Here is a 22,892-nt window from a genome sequence, read left to right on the forward strand (position 1 = left end):
TCAAGAGTCTGGAGCAGAGAGAGCCAATGGAGACTCTGTCCTCTCTGCATATCTAGTGTAGTACCTGAGCACTTCCCAACTCACACAAGGAAGCAGCAATAACAATCAGGGGACCTATTAGACATGCTGGGACAGTGGTTATCTTGTTCTAGACCAGAGGTCCCCAAACTGTGAGGCACCCCCAGGCGGGCGCGGAGGAACGTCTGGGGGGTCTGGCAGGGCCCGGGCCAGCCCCTATGTGTGTGTGTGGGGAACGTCACTCAGCCCCTCCCCGCCTCCAGCTCTGCTCCGGTGCCGCTCCAAGCTGCATCCCCAGCTCCCGGCCCCACGCCTGGCCCTGGTCCCACCCTTGGCGCGTCTCCACTCCTGGTCTTGCCCCTCCCTTCTTCCCCATCCTCGGCTGCTGGCTGCAGATCCATTCCCGGCCCGGGGCCAAGGCTGGGGGTGGGGCTGGGAGCAGAGCCCAGCTGCCAGCCCCCATTGCAGCCCAGTTGCGGCTCTGCTTCTGCCCCAGCTGCGGCCCCATCCTCAGCCCCCTTGCCCCTGTCAACATCCCCTCCGGAGCCACGGTCCTGCTCCTGGCTCCGATGGGAGCGGGGGCGAGGGGTGCAGACGGGTATGGGGGGGCGCAAACCCCTCAAAAGTTTGGGGACTGCTGTTCTAGGCAGACTGCTAGCTGCGCTGGATATATTCATGATAACAGACAGTCCCCTGGTAGGGAGCCCTGGCTTGGAGGGATGAGAGGTTCATATGTTAACCCACTGCGCGTCCCAGCAAGAACTGACTCCATAGGCCAAAGTTCTTGAATTGGGCAGAGGCATGATAGCTTTAGAAGGACTCCTTTGCCATGGGAGCCGGGTATCTTCAAGTTCTGTTGTGACCTGTCAGGCAGATCCCCAGGTGTGCTGTTGCCATGTTTCTGGGAGCTGAACGTATGTTTTCCTTGTGTCCAGAGAGGGGGCCCCCCAAACCTGCATGGGAGGATGGAGGAGTGCCATAGTTTGGGACCCGATGGTTCTGCAGAGTGTCCCACAACTGCCCATGTATTGTGAGGGATCACAGGCGGAGTTTGAAAACGTGTGGACTGTTTCAGAGCTGTGGTGGCCTGTGGTTTCTTGGTGGTGGGGAGTGGAGTGGCAAACTCTGAGGGCCACTTGAAAATACAGGAGATTCTTCGGCTTGTAGGACTGGGATATCTGAGTTAATTTGATCCTGCCTTTATCCGACACAGCCATTCAGTCTTTCCCATGGGAAACAGCTGTTTCCAGAGGTTCAGCGCCAGCCCACTAATGTCAGTCATGGGCTGAAACTCTGCCGGCATCAGGAGTAACTGTGAAGAAATGCAAGTATGGAACCTCCATTATTTGACAGCTAGCACTGTGTGATGCCACATCTCTCTCCAGAGGGCAGAGCTGCCCTCTCTTCCCTGGTCCTCTTTCCCATTGAGGACCTAGGTAGTTGCTAGGAGGCTTTGTTGATTTGCCTGGCTTCCCTTGGATTTGGAGCTCAAATATCTAATTGTGCAGCTTGTAATGGCTGTTGACCTACAAATTCATTCCTGGATGTGAAGGCCAGAAAGGACAGTTGTGATCATCTGGTCTGACCTGCATAATACCGGCCAGAGGATTCTAAAGAAGATGAACTTTGCACCTTCAAGTCACTCATTGGGTTCTCCCTGCTGGGCACAGATTATAGCCGTGTGTCTTGAAACCTTTGCTATTATTTTGGTGTTTCTCTCCATGCCTGGGCTTGGTGTCTCAAGTTCTAAGAGTCACTCCCCGCCCCATGTCTCTTCTTTGCTAAAGCTGTGACTCCTCAAAGATTTACTGTCCCTGCATTGTTATTACTGGTGAGTCTCAACTGGTCTCTGACTCACGCAGAATCCAGTTGTAAAGGAACTGGCCTAGACAAGGAGATTACACTGGCTGCTTGTGTAACTCACACACCTCCTGGGTGTGGTGTTCTGTCCCATCTAGTGGCACCGAGACCACTTAGGGCTTGTCTACACTGAGAAGTTGTCGACAAAACTTTTGTCTTTCACGGGTACTTAATAAAGCCCCACCCGAGAGAGACAAAAATGTTGCCATCGCAAGTGGCAGTGTGAACTCGCCTTTGTCGGCAGGAGCACTCTCCTGCCGACAAAGCTAATGCCGCTCGCGGGCCTGGAAATATTTGGTTGGCAAAAGTACCGACAAAGAGCATTTACCCACGCTGACTTTTAGCGACAAGGCTGCGTGGTGTAGACAAGCCCTTAGAGAGAGACAGAGATTAATGAGTCTGCTCTACAGGCTTCGCTAACAGCCAGTTGGCTTTTAGCTCATGTAGTAGAGGCTCCTGCACTAAGTTCTAGAGGTCTCAGGTTCGATCCCACCCGCCGACAACCGGGGTCTGTCGCTGTTACACTAGCTCCGTTCCTGGTGCATTTGGATCAGATAGTTGTTGCCAGCCATATGTTGGGATGAATGTTTGAAAGCCCACAGGGACAAACTGAGCCATGTCCTGCCTCCGATGTGGACTGTTGCGGGATGCTTTAGGGGAAAGTGCGAACCTACAATTGCACCCAGCTAAGCTGAAGGTCGCAGGTTCAAATTCTACTGCCAACTCAAGTGGGGTGTTAGACTTCAGGCACTCGGGATGGGCGTCCCCAGGGGTCTTTGTCCCCAGCTAGTAGATGGCATCATGTAAGAATATACGGAGCACCCTATCTGGCTGGGCAGCCCACTGTGGGTATCGGCCTGCTTTAAAGATCATGTATGTTCCCTGGCTGCCGACGTCCTGGCTTTACCTGGGCCACGGGGTTAACCCCATTAAATCCAAATGCTGCCTTGCGCCTGTTTTCTCTCTTGTGCCTTGCTGACGGCATTGGGTAAGAGCCAGTTTTCAAGTGAGGTCACTCATGGGTGCAGGGAAGGGCAAGCCTCCTGCCAAGACCGTAGGGCCTGACTTCAAAGGCTTTGCCCTCCTTGTACGATGGAAATTACTTGTCTCGTGCATGGTTCAGGCCTGCTTTTAATGAGCTTGTTTTTGTCTTTGGGACGTCTTATTAACCAGTCACATGTTCTCTCATTGTTTGCCACCCTAGCAAAATTACAAAGCAGGCGGAGATGTCATGGCCTCTTCAGAGCCAGGAATTAAAGGCATCTGCACCAGATGTAGCTGGCAGCAAACATTGTTAGACCTTAAGGAACCCAGGAGGAGCAGTTATGAAATCTGCTCTCCAAGGCTGCATCCTACCAGCCGGGCGAGGGGGCAAAGTGAAGGCTTGCTGGGGTGGGGGCACTCCCAGGAATGACGGCTTAGAAGCTGGCAAGCGTGGACATGAAAGACGGTAAATCACTCCGGAGAAGAACATTGGGAGCTCCAGGGAACGTGACGGACAATGGCCCCTTTACTCCCAGCTCCATGCTGGGATGGAACTGTGGTCGGGCGAAGCTGATGCTTCATCATGCTCCCACCAATGGAGAATGACCCTCTAAATTAATAATACCTTGTGCTGGGACTAGTGGCTTAGGGGAGTGTGACCGGCTCCCAAGCCTTCCCCCTTAGAGTCTCAGGGTGAAGCATGGCCCTGGGTATCATTATTGTTATTGGTGAGTTTCTGCTGATCTCTGACCCGTTGCAGTGGAATTACCTAGTCTAGGAGCTGATGCTGGCATCTGGCGCCATTCCTGGGGGGCTGGATAAGACAGTGACCCAAAGTCCTATTAGGGCTTAGTTGCGGCTTTGGTCATATGTTCTCTATGGAAAGGCGCACACATCAAGCACAGCCAGTATTCAATTGCCCGCCCCCTACCAGCCTAAGCAGAGAATCCAAGATCTTAATGGACCCTGGGTACTGACCTGGCCTCTCCTTTAGGGATGGCCTGGCCGGAATGGAGGCAAATTCGTAACCTAGCTAGAACCATTAACTAAAACACCCACCATGAATGGGCCACAGCCTCGAGATCAGCAGAGCGTGATTGACTCCAGCACAGCTCGGGGGACGTCAGCAGAAGTTCTGGCCCCAGCCTGGGCATTACATCATACAGTCGTTAATTACGAATGGCACGGCTGTTCGTTAAAAAGAGTCAAATGTTTTGTTCAGCTAGGGGACAATCCTGGATCTCCTCCCTGAGGGTGTTGGCTGCTGTAGAAGTGGAGTGGTACAAACATGTGGGCTGGGCTCTATTCCAAGTCAGGGATACCAACACCCCAAACCCAAGGGGGTTTGGGCAGTGGAGCAAGGGCAGAATGTGGGGACAGTGTGGGTGAGTCCATACATGCAAAGATCCACCAGCTATTTTCCCACCATAGAGAGCAAGGGCTCTTCCAGCTAGCCTGCAGTAATGGCCATGGAGGGACTCCTTGGCAGACTGGTGGGAGGATTCCTTCTTGCTTACCCCCACGCCCCCAGGATGCTGCAGAGAGAGAGAGATCCGCAATTGCTTGGGCTGGGCACCGGTGCTGGATCTGTGTCTTAGGCCCCGAGAGCGGCAGCAGCTCACAGATATCCAGCAGGGATGGAGCCTGGCAGGTCCAGCCAGAGGGCTAATTCCATGCCGGTCGGCAGAACACGCTGCTGACATTCTTTGGAAGATTAGAGAACAGCGCGTGTCCCTCCCGTGTCCTGGCTGGCCGGCTCCCGGGGATGTCAGACAGGGCTGGTTCATTCTCGTCACCCAGCGTGAGGCTGGGCCCATGTGCCTGTGGTTTGCACCTCACCCTCGGAGAAGCCTTGACCTTGAGTGCAAGATCTTGCCCTCGGTTCCACATGCACAATCCCGTCGCAAATCCCGTGGAGAATGTTGATGCCCTGCTTTGCTGAGCTGTGTGTGACGCAGCTCAGCTGTGTCGATCAAGCTGCGCCCCAGCACCATGTGTAGCCGGGACCCTCCTGATTAAATTGGTAGGCATCCCACCAGCTCGCAGAACATCCACAAGCCGCATTCGTGAAGCTCCTGTGGGGTTGAGACTTACCAAGTCCTCCTCTTCTCCTGAACTTTCCAAGCTAAAGGCCTTGTTAATCTGGGACTCTTCCAGTAACGTCTGTTGGGCCTGTTCGGCTCCCACTGAGATACCTCAGGCATGCTGGAGATCCTGCTGGCGAAGGAGTGACGTCTGCACCTGGGTTCTGTATAACAGTGGGAAGTGCTACAATCCCCCATGACCTGGGGAACGTGGGGCTCTTTCTGTTCCTTCCACCATCCTGTTTGCATTTCTGGGACGACTCCTCCTTCCCTTGCTCCAAACAGAAGGCACGCTCTGGGGTCCTGCCCCTCTTAGGCCAGAAGCCAAGATGCTGGCGTGGAAGGTGCTGTGGAAAGTGTGCGAGGGGTTGGGGCATGAATGATTATATTTAGCCCTTTCCTCTGTTGATCTGGGTGCTTTCTCAGGCTGGGTGAGCGAGTGTGGTTATCCATGTTCTACTCACAGGGAAACTCACTTGCCCAAGGTCACCCGGCAGGGACTGGAATAAAAGCCAGGTGGCCTGGCCCCTAGTTTGCTGCCTCCCAAGGCTAGTCTGGTCTGGGACCAAGTTCCATCCTGGAAAGGGTCTCTTACTAATAACCACCTCTCGCCCTTCGTCAGCAGGTCTTCCCCTGGCACCTCTGAAAGGCTCTGCTTTGGAGGCCTGACTAACTGGGGGCTGGCCCAAGGAGATATAAACTACACCTCCTGCACCCGCCTGGCTGCCCTGTGAACTCTGAGATCCTTAGCTGGGGTAAATGGGCGTCCGTGGAGTTGGGATGATTTGCACCAGCTGAGGATCTGGCCCTACATTTTTAACTAACCTCCCACTGATCTTTCCATGCATGCTCTCTGCTGGGCAGTGGAAGGTGCCAATGGGCGGCCGTTGGTTTGGGTCCTTCCGTTCCAGTCCCGTGGAGCCGCGTGATTCGAACAGGGTGTGATGCCACAAATGAACAAGGCTCGGAAGGATGGTGCCCTGGAGAGAGCTCTCCATGTGGGTGGTAGCCTTGCAACCAGCGACATGCCAGGGAAGAGATGTGCCGGGACATTCCCCCGGCTTTCGGTCAAAGGTGACATTTCATCGAATGATGAGGTTTAAAGGGTTTTGGAGTGACTAGTCCCTCCCCCGGTGGTGGTGGGGGGGCTCTCCCAGGTGACCAGCAGAGCTGGGGTCCCTCAAGGCGTCTTGCTGCAATCTCATAGCAACATCTCCTCCTTGTGCCCCAGAAGCTGGGCTCGCGGAACCTCTGGTGTGTGTTAGAACGGCTCCTTTGGCCGATCTCAGCATACACCCAACCCTGGGGGCTGCAAATCTGGTGTGGTGGCTAGAGCAGGGGAGTGGAAGTCAGGGTTGCTGGGTTTGATCCCTCACTTTGCTACTTTTTGCTGCCCAACTGCAAGCAACACCTATCACCGCTGAGTGCCTCAGTTTCTCCATCTGTCAAATGGGTATAATCTTTAATCAGCTTGTGGGGAGGTTGAGTAATGGTTTGCTCTGAGCTCTTCAGCTAAGAGGTGTTATAGATATACAGACCCAACGATTCCTCTCGTGTTTGCACTCAGCCCATTTGCTCCTCTCCTGGCGTGGATCTTATCTGTGATGTGCTTGGCATGAACTCCATCTGCACATGTGAGCGCCCCAGCTCGTGGCCCACTGCCCCACTGGGGATGGCCCAAAGCTCTGACAGCTTCAGCATCCCACTCCAGCTGGCGGGGAGCGGGGCTCTGAGAAACGGCTTGGCAGGCTTTTCAAAGGCGGCGGCGGCTGCCAAGGGAACGAATCCAGTCAAGCAGAGAGAGAGAGACTGGCCCTCCCCCATTACTGCACCCGCTGGCCTGCCGAAGGGTGGCAGAGACGGCAAAGGAGTTTGCTGAGTAGACAGAAAATAGGGACCGAGGGGAAGAGCTGAGTTCCCCTCCAACCATCTCTAGGTTCAGGGTCTGTGGGGGTCTGGATGCTGCACAGCCTCTGCGGCACCCTGCCACCACGGGGGAGAACAACTCCCTTGTGTTTCCCGTGCTCCATTTTCTCCTGGGGGCCAGGCCCTCTTCCACTCTGCCTCCGGCTCTCCCCAGCCACCCCGGCCTCTCTTTGGGAAGGGCCCAATGGTGGATGTTGCAGAGATGAGGTAGCTTAATGGCCTTTCCCAGGAGAACTGAGTGCCTGGCCCGGGGACTGAGAGCAGCCCGCCCCTCTTATCCGCCTGAGCCGTCCTCCCCTTGGTGCTCCACCAAGCTCGCTGCCTTCCGGGCATGGGTGTGGCACATGGGAGAGACTCAAGGTGTTGTGGCGCTGTGCCATCGTGCGTCATATCAGGAGTTCAGCGTAACTGGGAATTAGCGTCTCTAGTTCTGAGGTATCTGAGCTAGTGACCCTGCCGAGGTCGTCTCCGCTCCCCGGAGCACCAGGGGACGGATCCAGGGCCGGCGCTTCCATTTAGACAACCTAGGCGGTTGCCTAGGGCACCAGGATTTCGGGGGGGGGGGGGCATTTTGCCGCGCTTGGCGGCAATTCGGCGGTGGGGGAGTCCTTCTGCACTCCGGGTCTTTGGCGGCAATTCGGCAGCGGGTCCTTCACTCGCTCCGGGACCCGCCGCCGAAGTGCCCCGAAGACCGGGAGCGCGGAAGGACCCCACCGCCGCAGAATTGCCGACGACGACCGGGAGCACGGAAGGACCCCTGCCTAGGGCGCCAAAAACCCTGGCGCCGCTCCTGGACGGATCCTGCTCTGAAAGCATGACCTGCGCTTAGCCTGAAACAACAAAGATGTGAGGCAGAGCATGGGGGAGTCGGGGCTCCCGGGTTCTGCTCCTGAATCTTCCGCTGACTTGCTGCGTGACCATGGCTGAGTCACTTGACCGTGCCCTGCCTCAGTTTCCCCACCTGGCGCTCGCCTGCCTGTCAAGGGTTGTATGAGGCTTAATGAGTGAATGTTTCTAGAGTGCTTTGAGATCCTCGGCTGAAAGTAGTGCTAGGAGGAGAGTGTGCTAGTGAGGAGTTACCTACCGTGGGGAGTTGCTGAGTCTGGCTGGTTCCACTTCTGCAGTGACCATCTGCCTTCTCAGCGGTAGGGTCAGCAATGGGGCAGTGACAGGCCCGATCCTGGCAGGTTCTGAGCACCCTTAACTCTCCTTTGTTCTCAAGGGAATGGGGACAGGCCAGCGCCTGGTGGGATAATAATAATCCCAAGCTCTTCTATAGCACTCGTCCTCCGGAGATCTGAAAGCACGTCACACAGGCGGTCGGTATCATTAGCCTCATCTTACAGTCGGGGAAACTGAGGCACAGAGAAGTCAACTGACTTGACCAAGGTGCCCCCAGCAGGCCAACCCCAGAGCTGGGAATGGAACCCATGTGTCCTGAGTGCCACGCAAGTGCGCTAGCCACTAGACCACACTGCCTCCTCGTTAAGGATTAGACCCCTGTGTGAGAGAGGCCAGGTTGCCAGCCCTGATGACTGACATACTCAATTTCTCTCCAAACGGGCCCACCACGGGGAAGTGGCATTTGGAGCTTCCCTTGGTGTTGCCTGCCCAGCTCTGCCCTGCAGGGCACTACTCGGGTGGGAAGGGCAGGTCAGTCCCCTGGTTATTGCCAGTGGTTCTGTGCTCGGCTGAAGCGGGCTGAGACCTCCAGCTCACGTCACATGGTGCCCGTGTGGGGAAGCACTTGCCTCCAGTTGGGTGCATGGCAGAAGGTGCTAAGCTCTCGTGGTACCCAGGTTAGCTCTGGGTAGATTGTCCCCATTCCCACCTCTCTGGGTGTTGGCAGGGCGTAGCCATGGGCCTCACCCAAACGCCGTGTTCTTTATTTCACATGCAGACAGATCTGTACTCGGGGGCCCTGTTTGTACAAGTTTGCCTGGGCTGGAACCTCTACCTCTCCACCGTCCTGATGCTGGTGGTCACAGCTCTCTACACCATCGCTGGTAAGTTGCCAAGGGTTGGAGCAGGAAGGACTCCGAGGCCGGCGCTCTGTTGGGCGCACAACGCTTACGTTCCACTTCTAGCTAGTGAAATACCTCTCGGCTCATTGGCTTGGGATTCCCTGCACTTCTAGACGCTGCCTGGGCCAGGGAAGTCAGCAGGACTACTGGAGTGAGGGCTGCATGAGTGGGCTTCTCATGTCCAGTAACTTCCTCCCTCTGCAACATGTGCCTTGGATTCTATCGTATATATGTACATGTGCACACAGGTGGGCCTATTATTAATGGCCACATGGTGACCATCCTAAGAGGGTCCAATCCTTTATCCGAAGGGCCTTAGCGAATGCACTTCACCACCAACTTCCCTGCTTATCGGAATCCTTCGTGCTCTTCGGCTTCAAAGACCACAAATCTCAGCTCACTCGTGCCCGGAGGGGAGGTAGTAACCAGTGTTCTCCCTGCGTTACAGGTGGGCTGACCAATGGGATTTCCCCAACCATTCACAGGTAGTGAGGCTCAGAGCTGGGAGTAGAATTCATGAGTTCCTGGCTTCCACCCTGCACAGACCACCGGGTCCGATCTCCTTGGCAGGCCCCTGAATTATTAGCAGGAGTGGCGGTTCCCTTCATCGTCAGTGCCAGGGGAGTCACGCCAGCCCAGAAAGTTTGGCCCAATCTCTTCTCTTCTCTCAATCAAAGCAATACACCTCCTCAGTACCTCTAAACCAGGGGTGGGCAAACTACGGCCCATCGGCCATATCCGGCCTGTCAGACCATTTAATCTGGCTCTCAGCTCCCGCCGGGCAGCAGGGTCGGGGGTTTGCCCCGCTCCAGCCGGGGAGCGGGGTCAGGGGCTTGCCCCGCCCTGCGAAGCTCCCAGGAAGCAGCCGGCATGACCCCCCTCCGGCTCCTACACAGAGGCATGGCCAGGCAGCTCTGCGTGCTGCCCTGTCCACAGGTGTTGCCCCCGCAGCTCCCATTGGCCGTGGTTCCCAGCCAATGGGAGCTGGAGTCAACAGATGGGGCAGTGCACAGAGCCACCTGGCCATGCCTCAGAGCCAGAGAGGGAACATGCTTCCAGGAGCTGCTTGCAGTAAGCACCGCCCAGAGCCTGCACCACTGAGCCCCCCCACACACACCCTAATCCCTTGCCACAGCACTGATCCCCCTCCCGCCCTCTGAACCCCTCGGTCCCAGCCCAGAGTCCCCTCTTGTACCCCAAGCCCTTCAGCCCCACCCCAGAGCCTGCACCCCCAGCCAGAGCCCTCAGACCCTTCCCCCGTACCCCCACCCCCTACCCCAGCCCTGATCCCCCTCCCGCCCTCTGAACCCCTCGGTCCCAGCCCAGAGCACCCTCCTGCACCCCAAACCCCTCATCCCCAGAGCTCTCACCCCCCCCCACACCCTAATCCGGAGCCCCCTCCCGTTCCCCGAACTCGTCATTTTGGGCCCCATCCCAGAGCCCGCAGCCAGAGCCCTCACCCCCTCCCACACCCCAACCCCAATTTTGTGAGAATTCATGGCCCACCATACAATTTCCATACCCCAATGTGGCCCTTGGGCCAAAAAGTTCGCCCACCCCGCTCTAAACGCTATTCGGATGTCACCGTGACTCTCTAGTTCCAAACAAATTGTGTCCGCGTGTTTTTCAGTCCATAGAGCATATGTGGGTGTTGGGTATTTAACTCTATGAGCTCAGCGAGTGGGTGGGGTCACTGAGCCATTGAACCAGGAGAACATCTCTTAAAATGCGTGTAATCGAATCGGATGTTACTGGTTATGTGAAACCCAGACATGTTGCCACGAGACGGGAGTCAATAGCTTCAAACCTTTTGCTACAACTCAGCTACCTTTTTAAGCCACTGCTCTTCATTGGCCGAGTTCCCACCTCCCTAGGTGAGCAGGCTTGGCCAAACCACAAGGCTAAAGGGGTTGCTTGGTAAAGAGGACATAGAAGGGCTAAAATCACAGGGCCTGGCTAGGCAATGACTAATGGGGGACCTGCTCAGAGTGCCAGCAGCTGGTGGGCGAGAACACCAGGGAGGGCGTGGAATTGCTTGAGGAGTACCAGGCAGGAGACTTAGGGGCAATGGGATGAAAGGAAGAAAAGGGAGGGATCCATTTCTTAGCAGTGCTCTCGCGTTGGCTGGAATGGAGTCCACAGCCGAGTGCGGGAATCCCTGTTGCTGGGTTAGTTACAAACAGGGCAAAGCACTAAGGAATTAGCACCTATGCGCCCCAGGCCTGGACGCGCGCACATACCTATTAATAACGGCCCCATTTTGCGACCGTTCTAAGAGGCTCTAATGGACCGAGACCCTGTTGTGCTAGGAGCTGTACAAACCCAGAACACTCAGCTGGTCCCTGCCTGTCTGGCTTTAAGATTAAGTTAGATAAGTTTATGGAGGGAATGGTTTAATGGTAAAACATAGTTGTCAAGGAAAACCAAGCAATGGTAGGTAAATAGCATAATGGCTAAAAGGGGTCAGGATGGAGACTCTTGCCTATATGCTCGGGGTCTTACTGATCGCCATATTTGGGGTCGGGAAGGAATTTTCCTCCAGGGCAGATTGGCTGAGCCTCTGGAGGTTTTTCGCCTTCCTCCGCAGCATGGGGCAGGGATCTCTAGCAGGAGGGTCTCTGCCGATTGAGGTCACTAATAACAGGATTGGGGACTTCAGCAGCAGAGTCCAGGGAAGGGGCGGGGACGGTTTTATGGCCTGCAGCATGCAGGGGGTCAGACCAGATGATCATAATGGTCCCTTCTGACCTTAAAGTCTATGAGTCTATGAGTCTATGAGAGAGCGGACTGTTATCCCGGGGGGGGAGGGGAGGGCATTCCTGCTTTGTTGAGGGAGGAGGACGGGCCGGAGGACTGAGCAAGAGGCTGTCTTCGTCCCTGGGGGCTGCCTGTAGAAGTGCAAAGAGGAAAGAGAGGCGTGGGCTAGATCGGTGCCCGGGACTCGGCTCTGGCGCTAAGGAGAGCGCTGCTGCATGGCCGCGGCATGGCCTTCTGCGCAGGAGTGTGAGAACGTGGTGCGCTCACTTCAGCTCCTCTTTCCAGACGAACCCATGCCCCCGCCCCCGCCCTTTCCTTTTTGTCCCATGCGCTTGGGACTCCTGCTCCACACGGACGGCTCAGCCTCCTCTACGCTTGTGGGGGAGCGCAACACCCTTACGCTCCCTGCTCTGCAACTGGAGTATGCCTGGCCCCAGCCCACCCATGGGGAGACAGGCAGCCCCATAACTCTTGGCTGCACAGCAGTGAACGGAGCTGGCCCTCCTGTTTTACCTTGGTGGAAGGTCTCCTGCTCAGCAGGGATCAATAACGGACGGACACGTCTCCAGGTGAATGGTTGGGTTTATTGTTGACATTACAACAACGCCCGACCCGGTGCCGATTGAGCCCCCTGTATCTCGTTCCCGTCTCGTGCAGGTGGGCTGGCAGCTGTGATCTACACTGACGCGCTGCAGACGCTCATCATGATCATCGGAGCCGTCATCTTAGCGGTAACAGGTAAGGCCAGGGAGCTGCACAGACACCGCCCCTCCCCCGTCCTCCAGGGAAACCTCTTTCGTCGCACAACTCGAGCAGTCTTCAAAATAAATTAAAATACCTGATCCGAGCGAGTCACGTGCCCAGACGTTTAGGGTGAGCTTCGTCACGCTGCAGACGGCTTACGCTCCCCTGTGGCCATATCCCCATGTGTGCCCGCCCTGTGGGTCTAAGTGATGCACAGACGTCATGCTGAGTCTCTGCACGGGTGAATTCCCCACCTACTGCCCTTCCTGCTTCATTGTTCTCCGTGGCAGGCTCCCAGTATCCATGTGATCGATATAGGATGACAGGCTGGTTAGGTGTTTGACTATCAAGCGGAATTTCACGTTTTTCTCCAGGGAATTCCCAGCTGTTGACTCCCAGGGTGTTATTTGGGGCATCCCCAGAAGGGAGCCGCCCACGTCAGAATGCCACTTCCTTTGATCTCTGAAACATGCACAGCAAAAGCCCAGGCGTGAGAGAGTCAGCGTTCCACGTGCATGTAGCCAGGGAACTGGAACCGGTGTTGGGCACTCTCTTCCCTTCCTCGGGGTCTTCCTCCGGCTTTGCTCTAACTTCATTCACAGGCATTTCCTGGCGCTCATCACTGGAGCGCCTGAGTGAATATAGCCTCACAACACCCCTGGGAGGTAGGGAAGTCTCGTTCTCCTCCTTTTACGGACAGGGCACTTAGGTGCAGAAGGGTTAAGGCACAATTTTCACAGTTGGGTGTCTACTGCTAGAGGTGGTCTACAACGGGAACGTACAATGGCACAGCTACGGCTCTTAGGGGTGGGAAAAATCCACCACCCGAGAGACGTAGCTCTGTCGCCCAGCCCCGGGTGTAGACAGCGCTACGTTGACAGAAGAATTCTTGTGTTGAACTATCCACTGCCTCTCGGGTAGATGGATTGTCTACGCTGCTGGGAAACCCCCTCCCGGGACTGTAGTGAGTGTCTACACTGCCCTTGTGCTGCTATAGCCGTCTGAGTTTACACACCCTAACTCCAAAGTCAGTTACGTCTACACGTGGGGAGGGAACATGGTGAAAAGTCTCAGAGCCTAAGTAACTGGCTTGATTTCAGAGGTGCTGGGCGCCAGGAGCTCCCAACCAAATCAGGTGAAGCACCCAAGCCTGACCAGCCTTGACCTACGTGACTTGCCCGAGATCGCTGGGGCGTCGGGCAGAGTGGAGGGTAGAACGCAGACACCCCCGCTTCCTCGGCCAATGTCGCCACGATCCTTGCTGCACCTGTTCTGTGCAGCCCCTCCACCCCCCCTGTACAGCTCAGCACCTGTTCTTTGGGGGGTGGAGGAGGGTGAGAGGGGGCACTGTCTCTGACGCTATGTATTGACAGAAATCAAACCAAAGGCAAACAGCAGCCAAGGTTTTGACTGTACAAAAAAGGGCAGGACAATTCCCCCCCGGTAGTAACCAAATCAGAACCACCGTCCTGAGGTGCAGATCAAAAAGAGGGCCGCAATTTGTGCTAGGGACAGAGAAGAGAGAACTAAAGGCCCTTGCATGCCGGGTATTGTCCCAGGTTTGGAGCAGGCAGCCGAACACGAAGGCCTCTATGGCTATTGGTTTTTAATCTGGCCTTTGTGCAGGAGTGCAAGTGCGGGAATGGCGTGCACACAGGCGTGCTAACCTTCACCGTCCGCTCATGTGGGGCTGTCGTTCCCAAATGCCTCCGGGTTGAATCCGCTACTACCAGCCGGCTGCAAAATAGCTGCTCCTTGAGCTCAAGCAGTGGAGGCCTGTGCTTTTAAATCCGAGGTCACAGGTTCAGGCCCTGCCGACTACTCATTCTGGGCTGTCATTGCAGAAATACTCAACAGCACAATACTTTGAGGAACAGCCTCAAGTCACCAAAGCCTGGTGGGAAATACATGCACCACGTGATTGCATAGAGACCGGGTTCGTCCGGGGTTCATGTAACAAACAGCTACCTCCACCAAGCTGTTCTACAAAAACCGAGCCATGACCACACAGTTGGGAGTAGAACTGGGCAAAATTTTTCATCTGACATTTTTGTCAGTTGAAACGTTTTGTGAACTTGGGTCGATTTCCGCAAATATTTCCGGTCAAGAAAAATCAAACGAAAACCAACCTCCCTAAAAACAATTCCAAAATCTTGACATGAAACATTTTGACGTTTTTCAGAAAGGTTTCAGTTTTGGGGGTTGAAATGACTTTTTAGGTTTTGGAATTTCCTTCCCCCCGCCATTTTGTCTAATTTCCCCCCAATTTTATTTAAAAAATGCAAAAATGTTAAAAAAAACAAATAAATAAATTAAAAAAAAAAGTTTGAAATTGAATCAAAATGTTCCAATTAACGAACACTTTTTGAAAACCTTTTTGGAACTGCCAGCAACCCAACCCCACTGTTGTGAGCCCAGCTCTAGATGGGGTAAAATCAAGCAGACTGGCCCAGGGTTCTGGGCTGAGATCCCCCTATCCATCATTAGCCGTGGGCCGGCTCTCACAAATGTATGTGTGCCCACCCCCTGCGGCACTGATGCAAATAGCCCTTGTCCCGACCTCTGTAGAGGAACGTACCATCGCGCGCACACGCCCTGTTGTTGTGGCTCATGGCTTGGTTACCATGGCAAGTCATTGAAAGCACAGCCTAAATCCCTGATTCCTTTTGGCGTGCACCACAAAGACATTAATCCTGGTGTGTGAACACATTGGGCGTTAATGAGACAGCTGTGGGACAAATTCTCAGCGGGCCTCCCAAACTGCAACATCCCTCTGTTGGTCCACACCTCCCGTGTGTGCAAATGCCAGTGGTGCTGCATGCAAACTGCTGCCTTTGGAAATACTGCAGGGCCCGGAGCCCGGAGTGCATCTACCTACTTTCCACTATGATTCAGTATTCGCTAACCGCCCACTCTTATTAGAGAGCATGTATTCTTGCTTCCCGCCTGCTCCGGTCTTTGGCTCGCCCGCACCGGGATTAACCAGGTGTGGGCGTGTAGCCACTTCCCCTTTCACAAGGGCAGGGCGAGTTTACCAACACTGATCCTCTCCCCAATGCGACCGGCCTGTTCTCAAAGCAGTGTGTGCGTGTGGGAGGGCTCAAGTCCTCAGACGATGCTCTGAAAACATCCATCCGCCCCCTCTGACTTTGGCCTGGGATTGATGGTCCCAGGACTAAACTGCAGACTCCCAGACTTCTGGAGAAGAAAAGACCATCAGGATCATCTAGTCTGACCCTCCTGCCCATCGTAGGCCAGAGACCCTTGTCTATCTGCTCCTGTAGTGGGCCCGTAACCGCTGCCTGAGTTACTGAAGTCCTCAGCTCATGGAACTGCACTGGAATGGAAAGACACCGAGAGAGGAGTAATGTGCATTTTTGGGGTGGCATCTAAAAAAGGGAACTGGGATGGGCTCACGCTGCGAACTTGAGAGTCAGACCCAGATCTCAAACGTCTACTGCTGGGGGCCGTTTGCCTTGGCCGGTTACAAAGCTGGGGACTGCTGGCAAAACAGAGCGCTGCACTTTGATCAGCCCAAAGTTCTGGGGTGTTTGGATCGGAGCTTGGTCAGGGCTCATTTCTAGGGGGGAACCAGTGCAGGGGGCCGGGGGGAATGAAGAGGAGAAGGTAGAAGGATGGATGTTTTTCTACAAGAGCTGCTCATGCTCAAACCGGCAGGAACCCAGGGCAGTTCTGGGCTGTGTCCTGCGGGAGGTCAGACCAGGGGATCGCAATGGGCCCGTCTGCCCTTGGAATCCAGGAATAAAGTCTGGGCTCGGGGCTGCCAGTACCCGAGTGTGAATTCTCACTAACGAATTCCCAGCCAAGGATGCCGGTGTTTGGGAGCATCCGGCTTAGGAGTCACAAATCCGCAGCAGGCTGGAGCGTGAAAGGCTCCATGGGGCAGGCCCAGCAGACGGCCCAGGTCTTTCACCAGGCCCCCAGTTTTGGCCTGGGCCCCGAGGAGCACTAGCAGGGCATTTGGTTTCCATGGGCTGCACTGGTAATTCTCTCGGCTGCCAGCCGCTGTGACTTATGGGCACTAGCTAGTCACGCGGGTGGCAGCCCTGGCATAGACCCCCTTCAAAGGGCACAGAAAGGAGGAGTGGGGGATGGAGGGGAGGGTCCATACCGATCTGGCAACCCCATGAATCTAACCTGTCGCTAATGCCAAGGTGCTGAGAGTTGGGCTGGATGGAGGGGGAGAGGGTCAGAGCTGGGGGCGTCAGATCTGGGGTGGAGGTGAGGCATTAGATCTGGCTTCCAGTTCAGGCCCCGCTCTGATTCTCACAAAGCAGCACCGCAGAGGAGGAACGGAAGGCGAGACAGAGACAAGCTGCTTCCCCCCTCTCCCTCCATCGCTTTAAAATAAATTCAGCCCCAAACACCACAAGTTGTGCTAGAAGCAGCCCCCGATATCCGGGCCTGGGGTTTGCCCAGCCCTTCGTAGTGGGGGCTGCTTCCTCAACCTGCCCCCAGACGGCTACCTCACCTCTGCCCCATCCGCTGGGGCGCAGGAGTCTGCGCCCGGTGCCCAGTGGGGGCATGGCATGGGCTTGGGCAAGAGGAGACTGGCAGCTCCTCTTGGGTGTGAGTAACCGTCGCTGTGCCGCGTCGTGTGTGCAGCGCCTGCTCTCATGGGAAGTGGCCACAGACGGGATATTCGTGCCCCTGCATGGACTGGCTAGGAAGGAAGTGCTGAGGAAGGGGAGGGGCATCTTCCCACCTCCTTTTGCAAGCCAAGTGTGTTGCCTTCCCATGCATCCGCAGCCAAATTCTCCTCCCAGCTAGCCAGGGTAATCCCCTGGCTTCAGTGGGGCAACTGCAAGGTGAATTTAGCGCCGTCTCCCAGCGGCGGCGAGGAAGCAAGCCTGGATTCCGGCCTGGCAGCAGGGCTGTCGGGCAGCTGGGTGCTTCGCAAGATCCTTGTGCCACAATGAGTGTCGCCGCTGCTTAAGTTGGCGGGGCTGGGAGTGGATGGGTGGCGCTGAAAGCGGGCTGCTGAGGGGCGGGGTCTGTAATCTGGGGTTTATTTGCCAGTGGCTGCCCAGGCTTGGGATGATTTGGGGAGAGCAGGGGGGCTAGGCCTTTAGCACAGGTGTTACTTTCACCCCTGGGAATTAACTGCTCCAGAGGGAAGATGCCATTTCTCAGGGTACATCTGTGCTGCAGCTGGAGCTGTGAAAGGGATTGCAGCACGTCCAGACATGCCTGCGCTAGCTTTGGTCTCGCTCACTCCTGTCCCAGTAGAAGTAAGGTCTAGCCACTCGAGTACCTAGCCAGGATACCTGGTGGGCTTCGATAGCTCACGCTAGCTAGGTCGAAGCGAGCTCAGATATGTCTACACGTGCTGCAATCACCTCTGCTCGCAGTGTAGATGGACCCTAAGAAAACCCAGCGAAGTGAGTCTGTATTGCACTTGTGTCTAGGTACCCAGAGACTCTGGGGCTATCAGGTCACTACCTAGATCGACAAAAAATGGTCTGACTTCTGAGACCAAAGTGTGGACCCTGCACTTAGCACCGTCACGAATCAAGTCAGTCGCTACCTCCTCTGGTCACTTTTACCACCTAGACAAGAACATCCCGCTGCCCGGGGACCTTTGTGCTTTAATAAAAGTGAAGTACAAACTCAGTGGAGTTTGGAAGTACAAACTCAGTGGAGAGAGCCTCCCGATGGGGAGCCTGGATCCAGGACCCGGGATGCGTCCCCTGGGGGAAGCAGGAATCTACCGGGCCCAACTGTGCAAAACACCAGCTGACTCGTGTGTCTCTTAAATAAGAATAAAATTCCGTCGCAACGTGTGGTGGTTCTTTCCCTGGCCCTGCCTCCTGGGGCAAGCGGGAAGGGAGGAAAGATTCTGCCGGGGAAGGAGGCTGTGGCTTTTGCCAGCTGATCTGCTTGTATTTCAGTGCTCTAATCCGCTTCCCCTCCCCGTTCCCTTCCAGCGTTTAGCAAGATCGGAGGATACCAGAACTTGGCAGAGGCTTATTTAAAGGCTGTTCCGGCCAAGATTATCCCCAACACAACATGCCACCTGCCCAGAGCGGACGCCATGCACCTCTTCCGAGATCCCGTCTCCGGAGACCTCCCCTGGACTGGCATGACTTTCGGGCTATCTGTCTTGGCCACTTGGTACTGGTGCACCGACCAGGTAAATGTAAACATATTCCCCCTCCCTCGTGGAATTGCATCTCCCCGCTCTATGGCCTCTGAATACTTGCAGTCCACCTGCTTCGGTGCCTACTGGTCCTTGCGGCTGGCGGCCCCAGGGAGCCTCCGTTTGGAGTCGGTGGAAACCTGCTGGCCCCCGCCTGCCCTGGTCTTGAGGTGCTTGGACTGTGAGAGTTTGGTGAGCGGGATGCCGAGTGGCGTCCTCACTTCGTCCGCTGTCCTCTGGCTTTCTGGGAGGGAGGACAAGGGCTTGCCGGTTGCTCTGTGGAGGCCTTGGCCGGGCTGCACGTTCCTGATGGAACTGAAACCTTTGCTTTGCCAGTATGGCGGGGAGCTGGTGGCTGCGGTGGGTTTTTTAGCACTGGTTCCGTCCGCCTTGTATTTGCTGGGCCCTGGGTTTTTCTCGTGTCTCGGGGCATGGATGCCTTGTCCCGGGCATGCTGAGTTCCTGGATACATAGTGGTGGAAAGGCTGACCCTGTTTGATAAAGACAAGAGAAGAGAATAATGGTTACTGGCAAGAATTGGTTGGACACACACGCCTGAAATGTTACGTGTGGGCCTGGCTCTGCCACTGACACTGTGCAACCTCGGGCGAGTCCCTTCGCCATTCCCTAGCTCTAATTCTCCTCGGGTCTGGGGTGACTGGAAACCCCCAAGAGAAAGAATTAACCCAGCGTTTCCCATTACGGCTCCGATGATAGCTTGCCCTCTGTTTGCCCCAGAAATTCACGGCATCACTTAGGTCTCCAGAGATACCTCCGTGCTCTGCCACTGTATAGTAGCCTCAACACCCATTGCGACCCTCGGTGTGGCTGCTTCATGCAGGCTTAAGGCAAGATCCATGCAGCTGCAGGTCCTGGCTCTGGGCGTGGAGGGGACCCACGGACCGACACAACTTGCAGCTGTGGATTTCAGTGGTGGGGAAGATGCCACCTGAGAAGGGTGGAGCAGGAGGTGACATTGGTGTGGCAGGAAGCCAGCAGCACCGTAGCACTGGGGGGCTTGATTAGTTGTGCAGAGGGGCCTTTACATTGGGTCCGGGCCCCAATACTCTTAATCCACCACTTGCATAAACTGGATATTTGTCTCCCTCTGTTTCCATCCTATTAGCTGGTTAAATACCCTGGATGGCTTCTTTTCCCCACAATCCTTTGCTGTGGGCTCCCATGCCAGCCTGCAAAATGGACGTAAAACCACACCCAAATCAGATGCCTCCACTCACGCGGGAGGTCGCATTTCACACTCACTGACAAGGCACAATGTGCCAGCACATCCTGGGCGTGTCTTTGTCCCGGCTCCGCTTTGAGGCCGATATGGCCCCACGCCCGAGCCAGAGAGGCCTCTTGGCACTGGATCCAAACAGAACAAACCCAAAGGGCCCAGCTGGATGGTGTCGTGCAAAAGCCCATTGAACGTGTTGAGACAAGAGCAAATATTTAGATAACCGAGACAATTGCTAGGAAGCCGGGCAATGCACCGTGCGTGTTTTCACCACGCCTCGTCAGCAAACAGGATCCCTGGCACGAGGCTCTGAGCTCCAGCAGCACTGCTGAGAAACACGCTGGCTCCTTGCAGGTGACCCACTAGGCTGTAGTTCTGGCCCTGCCACTCTGATGCATCTCTGGGCCTCCTTCCATAGCATCTGAGCGCCTCCCACTCTGAAATGGCGTGGGCCTCCCAACACCCCGCTTTCTAGATGGGAAACTGAGGCACAGCGAGATGAAGTGACTTGCCCAAGGTCTTGTGGAGTCTGTGGCGGAGCAAGAACTTGAAGCTGGGTCTCCCTAAGCCCAGATTGGCGTCCCAACCCCTGGGCCATCCTTCCTCTCTAAGAGCTTTGGATGAGTGATCAGTGCCCTGGCCGATGCTTGTGAGGTGGCACCTCCTCATCACCCCCAGCCTGCCCCTGTGCCATCTACTGTGAATCAGCCTCAATGAGGTTCCTGGCCAGGGGAAATCCCTGGTGAGACCGGCAGGCCGGTGCTCGCGCCGCGTCGCTGTGATTCAGCCGTGCGACTTCCTCTGAGTCACCGCGATGGGGACGCGAGGGCAGCCTCCGCACTTGGCATCTTCCCTGGCTCGTCGGACGGAAGGGCCAGGAAAGAGCCACTCAATTGCTTGGGCCAGCCCGTGCCCTCCCCCTCTCTCGGATCTATGGGCCTGAGGCTCACTTAACCCATGCCAGTCTCCTTCCAGAGCGACTTCATTGGCGTCAGCGGAGGTGCCCCCCCCCCCCCGGATGCCGGTAGCTCAGGGTGGCTGTGGGGCGCCTGCTCATTGCAGCTGTAGATGACGGGTAAAGGCACAATGGCAGGGAAGGCCTGGTTGTTCTGACTTGGGACAAGGCTTCTGGCCCCTCCAGAGCGACGCTGCTGCTTGGGGAGGTCACCTACGCGGGCCTTTCCCGGGCCCAGAGACTACAACAACACTGGGGGGTCATGAGCGCTCGGCACCTCTGAAGACACGTCCCAGTAACATGGAGCCAAAGCCAGAGCGGGGCTGAGCCCCTGAGAATAAAGCTGGGAGGTTGGCTGTTTAGCTGAGCTGGTTTTTTCGCAGCTCTTCCACTGACTTGGCTGTTTTGAGAGAAGCTCCGAATCCGGCCCTGCCACCAATGGGAGGAGCTTGGTTCCAGCAGAGACCTGGGAACCAGCCACTCTTGCTCTATGTTCTTGGCTTTGCTACTGAGTTGCTCGGGCAAGGCACTTAACGCCTCTGCCTCGGTTTCCCCATCTGTGAAATGGGCGCGCTAATGCAACAGCCCTGTGAGTGAGGCTGTGTGGGCGGGTGTCTGGTGCTTTGAAGATGACCGTGTCACGCCTTGCACGCTGCGGGAATGCTCCGTTGTGCTCCCTCCTCCACTCACTGCTACGGCACCGCTCTGCTCTTGGGAGCAGCGGTGACGGTGACGGAGCAGTGGGACGCTCTGCCTAGTGCTCTCAGCCCGCTGGTAAGGACAGCGCAGAGAGGCACAGCACGCAAAGCATGATGGGCATGCATGGTCATGTGACACCGTAAGCGTTAGTGGGTTTGTTTGTGTGGGGTCGGATGCCAGTGCTGTTGTTTACATATATATATTTTTTAGGGGAATCTGGAATTTAATTGTGGGGAGAAAATTGCTCCTTCATTATAGAATAGAGAGGGTCAGTGTGAATGGGAATGTGCCACACTGAATTGGGGTCTTAACAATGCTTCTGTCTCTCAATATACGTGGGCACATTCTCCTGCAACTTCTCCCCTCACTCGTAGGCTTTGTCTGTGCTGCACTTTCGTAGGTAAAACTACATGCATCCGGCGAAGTGGGTATTCACCCACGAAAGCTCATGCTCCTATACGTCTGTTAGTCTATAAGGTGCCACCGGACTCTTTGCTGCTTTTACAGATCCAGACTAACACGGCTACCCCTTTGATACTTGGTAAAACTTTTGTCGTTCAGGGGTGTGAAATCTGCCCCCCACCACCCCCTGAATAACAAAAGTTTTACCAAAGAAAAGCGCCGTTGTGAACAGTGCTTTGTCCCGCCGACAAAGCTACCGCCTCCTGTTGGGGGAGGATTTATTTTGTTGGCGGGAGAGCTCTCTCCCGCACACAAAGAGCGACTACACTGCGCACCTGTTAGCGGCACGGCTGTAGCAGCACGGCTGAGTCACTAAAAGGCATGTAGTGTAGAGACAGCCGTACTAACACTGGGACCAAAGAACCAAAGCCTGTCACCGAGCAGTGCTCCTGCCTTGCCAGACTGAGTGTCACGCTAGCCGGGAACCCAGCAATCCCACCCGATTCATCTCAAACGTGGCCGAGCGCAGCTGCGTTCCTGCTCTGTTGTGCAAGGCTGCCACCCGCAGAGACGACGTATCCCAGCATGCAGTGCTCTTGCTCCAGCCCAGTGGAGGGCGAGGTGGACCCTTGCATGCAAGGAGCTGGGGTCTCCAGCGGGGGAAGTCCATGGGTGGCACTGGGCCGTTCTGATGTTCTGGAATAATACCAGCAGATCCTGTTCGGGGCAGCCCTGCAGGATGCAAGGACCAGATGGGCCTGGGCTGCAAAATTTGGGTCGAGTGCTGAACGTCCCCAGCGTTTGGGGGAGTTTGGACATGACATGGTGGTTGGGGCCCAATTTCTCAAGCACTAAGCTGCAGCTGGTCGTGTCTCCCTCTCTCTTGCAGGTCATCGTGCAGAGGTCTCTCTCGGCTAAGAACCTGAGTCACGCCAAGGCCGGCTCCATCCTGGCGAGCTATTTGAAAATGCTGCCGCTGGGGGTTATCATCATGCCGGGGATGATCAGCCGGGTTCTCTACCCAGGTGAGGTACAGACACAG

At 55.8% G+C, this 22,892-nt stretch overlaps 2 protein-coding genes across 6 annotated transcripts in view; one reads left to right on the forward strand and one right to left on the reverse strand.

The window, feature by feature from the left end:
* SLC5A10 (solute carrier family 5 member 10) overlaps positions 1-22,892 on the forward strand; it is a 91,215-nt gene that overhangs the window by 13,861 nt on the left and 54,462 nt on the right. For all 5 annotated transcript variants that reach the window (XM_024102344.3, XM_065560213.1, XM_024102342.3 and 2 more), the window contains 4 exons: positions 8,773-8,878; positions 12,311-12,391; positions 18,346-18,551; positions 22,740-22,875. In XM_024102344.3, the coding sequence (XP_023958112.2) occupies positions 8,773-8,878; positions 12,311-12,391; positions 18,346-18,551; positions 22,740-22,875 (529 nt within the window). The remainder of the gene's footprint in view (positions 1-8,772; positions 8,879-12,310; positions 12,392-18,345; positions 18,552-22,739; positions 22,876-22,892) is intronic.
* Positions 12,218-22,892, reverse strand: part of FAM83G (family with sequence similarity 83 member G) — a 38,980-nt gene continuing 28,305 nt past the window's right edge. The window contains exon 5 of the mRNA XM_024102341.3: positions 12,218-19,048. Within this exon, the coding sequence (XP_023958109.2) occupies positions 18,641-19,048 (408 nt within the window). The 3' untranslated portion in view covers positions 12,218-18,640. The remainder of the gene's footprint in view (positions 19,049-22,892) is intronic.

The sequence above is a fragment of the Chrysemys picta genome, chromosome 10 (genome assembly GCF_011386835.1).
Source record: "Chrysemys picta bellii isolate R12L10 chromosome 10, ASM1138683v2, whole genome shotgun sequence".
Taxonomy (NCBI): domain Eukaryota; kingdom Metazoa; phylum Chordata; order Testudines; family Emydidae; genus Chrysemys; species Chrysemys picta.